The sequence below is a fragment of the Berghia stephanieae genome, chromosome 1 (assembly GCF_034508935.2).
Source record: "Berghia stephanieae isolate SIO BIC M18660-M18661 chromosome 1, UCSD_Bste_1.3, whole genome shotgun sequence".
In the NCBI taxonomy this organism is placed as follows: Eukaryota; Metazoa; Mollusca; class Gastropoda; order Nudibranchia; family Aeolidiidae; genus Berghia; species Berghia stephanieae.
This window is the reverse complement of record NC_088360.1, coordinates 34,376,720-34,382,719: the sequence shown is the minus strand read 5'-3', so window position 1 is coordinate 34,382,719 and position 6,000 is coordinate 34,376,720. Positions and strand designations below refer to the sequence as shown.

At 35.8% G+C, this 6,000-nt stretch overlaps 1 protein-coding gene across 1 annotated transcript in view; it reads right to left on the bottom strand.

Moving 5' to 3' along the window:
- LOC144972679 (serum paraoxonase/arylesterase 2-like) overlaps positions 1–4,879 on the bottom strand; it is a 46,840-nt gene extending 41,961 nt beyond the window's left edge. The window contains exon 1 of the mRNA XM_078914195.1: positions 4,675–4,879. Coding sequence (XP_078770321.1) covers positions 4,675–4,837 — 163 coding nt within the window. The 5' untranslated portion in view covers positions 4,838–4,879. The remainder of the gene's footprint in view (positions 1–4,674) is intronic.
- Between the last annotated feature and the right edge of the window lie 1,121 nt (positions 4,880–6,000).

Below are 6,000 nucleotides of genomic sequence, written 5' to 3'. Positions count from 1 at the left end.
GTCGTCATATTTTTATTTGGAAACGTAGCGTGAAACTGTTTGGCTATGTACCAATCTGCCTACAGAATGGGCCACAGCACTGAGACAGCACTCTTTAGGATCCACAACGATATCATTGAAAAGCTAGACACGGACAGCAATTTATTCCTGCTCTTGCTCGATCTCAGTGCTGCCTTTGATACTGTTGATCACACCAGCTTGTTGGCAAGACTAAACAAAAACTTTGCTATCGAAGGACCTGCTCTGAATTGGTTCGCTGAGTACCTCAATGGTCGGCAGCAGTTGTCGTTATAGATGAAACTCAGAGCTCTCCATCACTGCCCAAATTTGGCGTTCATCAGGGATCGGTCCTAGGACGACTGCTCTTTTTTACAATATACACCTCTCCACTAAAAGACATTCTCTCAGCATCTGGTGTTAACTACCGCCTTTAAGCCGATGACACGAAAAATATATGTTCCCGTTTCACATAATTCCAGAGAGGCTGTCTTAGACACCATTGGACACTGCACACAAATGGTCAAACTATGGTTGAATACAAACAAGCTCAACTTAAATGAAGAAAAAAACGAGCTGATAGTTTTCAAGAAGAAAAGCTCGCCCACTATTGTTGAAAGCATTGATATCCTTAAAAACAACACCAACAACTCACCATCCGTCAGAAACCTCGGCTTCTACTTTGATGAAAATCTTGACATGACCACGCATATCACCAAAGTGTCAGTCAGTAAATTACCACCTGAGAAACATAAATAACATGAGAGATCTACTCGATACTGAGACAGCTAAAATAACCACCCATGTCCTCGTGACAAGTCGTATCGACTATTGCAATGGCCTCTTATCTGACTTACCCTCTAAAACAACTAGGGCTTTGCAAGTGGATCAAAACAACGCCGCTAGAGTCATATACAGGACCAGAAGATATAAGAAAATAACCCCGGTTCTGAACCACTACATTGGCTTCCAATTGCCCAACGAATTGAATTCAAAGCTTGCATCACCTACTAATGCTTTCATGGACAAGCTCCTGACTATATCAAATCTCTCTTAAACGTCAATATACCATCAAGAAATCTTCGATCCTCCATCTCCATTCAACTCGAAACTAGAAGGTCTACATCAAGAACAAAATTTTCCCACAGATCTTTCTCTAGTGCAGCTCCAGAAATCTGGAATTCCTTGTCCCCCACAACCAGAAACTCTCCAACTTTTAACTCTTTTAAGTCCAATTTAAAGACTGAACTGTTTAAAATAGCCTTTACTTAATTTAGTTTATTGTTCTTCAAACCCTACTTTCAGTGCTGTAGTTTTTATTTTATTTTCCCTTTGTATGTTCTTTTTTTATTGTAAAGCGCCTTAGAGCATGAATTCATGGAATTTGCGCGCTAAACAAGTGATTTGTTATTATATTATTTTGTACCTAGTTTTTGATATTATAAACTTTGTCATTATCATCAAAATTATTTTTTTTTTTTTTTTTTTTTTTTGTTCAATTTTCCTTCTCCTTGATGTATGCACTTGCTGCTTTAACCCAATTTTTCGCCCCATTCTTTACAAGAAGCACGTTGGGCAAACATCTTCTATTTGCTGTCTTTCTAAACTCATTCCATCGAACTAAAAAAAAACATCTTTTGTCATTTATTCCAACACACACTTTTGTTAACCATTTTCTTTTACTCAATGCACCTCAATATGGTTGCTATGGCTACCTACAAGCAAATTTAACCTTTTTTTTTTTTAGTTCATTCAGTTTGATTTGTATTTGTAGCCTATTTGTGGCGTGATAGATTCAGTGACAGCTCTTTTATTTTTTCTTGACAAGCGCGCCAGCATCTGATGGGAGCTGAACAGGGTTTTGGAACTGAATAAACCACAGTGTTGAACAGGCGATCTTTTAGTTCTTTACCTGCGCCGCGGTCAAGAGGTCATTCACTTCATCAATTTCCCGACCGCTGCAGGGGGTTATCTCCCGTGATACTTAACAGATGTGTTAATGATATCTGGTTAGTTTTCAATCGCTTTTGCACAACCACAGCCGATTTTATCAATATAAACAAATCGGCAACACTTTGAGAAAATATTGAACTTTATGTTGGTACCAAACACTGTATCATTAAAATCACTGTCTTTGGGATATTTTGCATTTAGAGATCAGCATAATTTCGATTATAGTTTGTTAAATTTAATTTATTAATCACACGGCTATAAGCAAACAAAACGATAGAAACTCTCAAAACTTGCTCTAACTGATGGAGGAATAAGTAACCGTTCATTCATTCCCTCACGTTTTGAGTGTCACTCTTAGTTCTTTGTTACTATGCGATAACATCTTGGTGCAGCTGTCCGATTTGTTACGCTTTGATCATTGCTTGTTCAGAGGGTTATGAATTCCGGTCATTGAGTCTTCATCGCACAAATTATATTCAACAGATGGTCACACGAGTTTAGCTTAAAATTATATGAATACAATTATACCAGCTTTCCGTTCCACGTGGTCAACTAAGAACACTAGAATAACGTCCGAGTCGTTTCACATTTCAGTTGTATATGTTTGAAATGGATACTTCCCAGGTTAAAATATTATGTCAGCACTTTGTGGGTAAAACAGAACCATTGTACAGTTTGTAATTATTATGATGCAATGATCAATATAGATATGATTAATTAAGGGTGATCATTTGAATCACTCGTGATACAAACACGACGTAATAACGAATTGAGAAACGATAAATAAGTACCATGTCAGTTGTATATGTTTGAAATGGATACTTCCCAGGTTAAAATATTATGTCAGCACTTTGTGGGTAAAACAGAACCATTGTACAGTTTGTAATTATTATGATGCAATGATCAATATAGATATGATTAATTAAGGGTGATCATTTGAATCACTCGTGATACAAACACGACGTAATAACGAATTGAGAAACGATAAATAAGTACCATGTCATAAAGGAAGGAATGTGTGTGTGTGTGTGTGTGTGTGTGTGTGTGTGTATATAGTATATATATACATAAATCACTGCGTCTGTGTGTGTGTGTGTGTATGAGAGAGAGAGAGAGATAGAGAGAGAGAGAGAGAGAGAGAGAGAGAGAGAGAGAGAGAGAGAGAGAGAGAGAGAGAGAGAGATGAGATTTGTGTAAGCATATTTCTATAGCACCTTTCGTCGAAACCTCACAGCGCTTTTTTTTTTAAGAGGACACTGTTCACCCATTTATTCTTTTTGCGGTTTTCAAGAAGGTTGAGCAAACATTGCAATCACTGATTTATTTTGATTTCATTTCGACCAGATGTGGTGATTATGCATGACTAGTTGCTGTTGTCAATGCTTTCCTTCATCTTTGTTTTGAATAGCATTGTCTCTGTCGGGACGGGAAAAAAGTGTAATATCGCCTCACAGGCATCATGGTCAGTTCTACATGTTACGTGTTGCTGTTGGTCAGGGACCCTTTCTAAAGCGCTTCGAGCATGTCTGGTGAAAATTGCACTATCTATATTTTTTAAAAGCTCAAAAGCTCAACATTTTATACCATGAATTTAGTCTTTTACCATCTGGGAGAAGGTTTTGTCAGATTAAATGTAGAACTAACAAGTATAAATCAACGTTCGTTCCATCAGCAATAAAAATTTTGAATATTTCATATGGTACAGAAAAACCAAGGATTGATTCGTTGACTGATTAACTGATTAATTTATTTAATGTAAGATTAACTGACCAATTGATAATGATGATAATTTTTGGTGTCGAATTGCCACAATCGTAACAAATTGAAAACGAAATGAATATGTTTATGTTGTGTATATCGCACGTGTGAAAGAAAGAGAGGAAGAGAGAGAGAGAGAGAGAGAGAGAGAGAGAGAGAGAGAGAGAGAGAGAGAGAGAGAGAGAGAAAATAAGTAGGAGTGAAATATCTGTTCAATCGTACAGTTATCGTTTAACATTATAACAAGTGTAACTAAATGACAAATTGCCATATTTATGGACAATAAAGATCTATTATTATTATTATTATTATTATTATTATTATTATTATTATTATTATTATTATTATTATTACATAGTCTGTCATGACACAAGTAGCACATAGTTGTTGAGCGCTTTTAGCATCGTCATTATCAATGTCGACATTAAAGATGAGATTAATTTCTGGTTTTAAAGATTAATATCTGATTTTAAATCCTGAAACAATAATATTTTGAGATTCGTTTTCTTTTCTTTTGTGTTTCTTGACCTGTCTACAAACCCTACACAGTTCATTCAAATATTTATCATGAATTTCTTGAGTGTGCTCCATGACTAGATGAACTTAAAAAATCATAATAAATTCAATTTTGTTGACGCCCAGATTGAATTTTAACAGCTTATAGTCCGATTATAATAGATTATATTTGTTGGAAAAAAAAGTTTTTTATGTTTTTGTTTGAAACATTCAATATTTTATTGGAAAAATAATGCATTTTAAATTACAGAAAACTGGTCTATTTAGGATTGAAATATCTCAATCATTATATACAGCACTGGCATATAATACATATGAATGGAAAAGAAAATCTTGATAAATATAACAGTAAAGAAATTCGTGTTTAAGCTCGTTGTGAAGCCACAACAAAGAAATGAAAGTGAACATAAATCGACTGGTATCACCCGATATCACTATAACTGAACTCACTAGGGGATAAGTTACCGCTCAGGCGATATTTTCGTGAATGTTTCCTCTGATGTAGTCCCATGGGAAAAAAGAAAGTCGCATTGAGAATTTTCCGGTGACCCAGTGGCCAGGCGATCGAATCCGCCATGACTCCATCTCTCCCAACCATAGCCTCGTACGCCATGCTCCCAACCCATCTGTCTGAAAACGTGTCGTTTAGAAATTCGCGAACGACTGTCTCCAAGGTGGAACACCTTCTTACTGAAAAAGTATCAATGGTTGATATCTTGGATTTGGGATGCAGCATGAAATTATATCAATTGAAATATACATTTACAGTAATCGTTTTTCCAGTAAGAAAGATGGGTCTTTAACTTTTTTGTGTGTGCACCTGCCAACACCAAACATTCACTTTGTGTCTCATTAAATTTAGAATGCCTGTTTCTGTGTTTGTTTTCTTTTTAAAAATCTATTTCATGATCTGTAATAGTCTGCCAAACTGGCTATGAAATTTTGTGATTTCCTTTCATGCAATCACATTACACGAAGAGAAATTTGTCGCACTGTTGTAATTCCAAAATAGAAGGAGAGAATAATGAGGTCTTTTAAGTTCATGTTCAATTTGCTAAATTTGATGACTAAATGGCATATATGCATGCCTTTCCTCAGAAGGTGGTGAAAACCAGATGCAAATATTATGTAAAATAGTTTTAGAAAAATAAGACTTTGAAATCAGGGATTGACTTTATGGACAACCTGTATTTCAGTCCCTGAATATGTCCCTCTTGGCATGTTCCTTTTTTAGTGTCAGGCTATAAATTTTAAGTGACTGCAAACTACACACAGATGAATTGCTCTTGCATCGACAGTATCTAGTATCTAGTTCCCCCAGCCCCTATTTGAATTAGCCCTTTTTTTTTTTTTGCCGTACTTTCTTTTGAATGCCAATATGCGAAGTTATCCTTCACTGGCGTTGAATTTCAAATAAAAAAGGTCGCTCTGTTTAAAAAGGCTGTGATTTTTTCTCATGTACGGTTTGGGCTGCATTTTGTTATGAGAAGCTCAGAATGGTCTAGTTTTATCAGAAGAAAAACGAACTTGGTACCAATAGGATTCAATAAGTCTTACGCCAACCCAGCAACGAGCAGCTTGGTTCTAAACAAAGAAAATCGGTACTTTTTATTCTTCATGCTGGCTATAACTTTTTCATATGTCATGTGATCAGAATGTATAAAAGTCAAAACATGATCAGGTTTATAATGTTTTTCTCCTCTGGGTACACTTTTATGCTCGTCGGAGAAGTATTTCATAAAGCGTCCGCCATTGTTCCCATAGTTTAGAACCAGT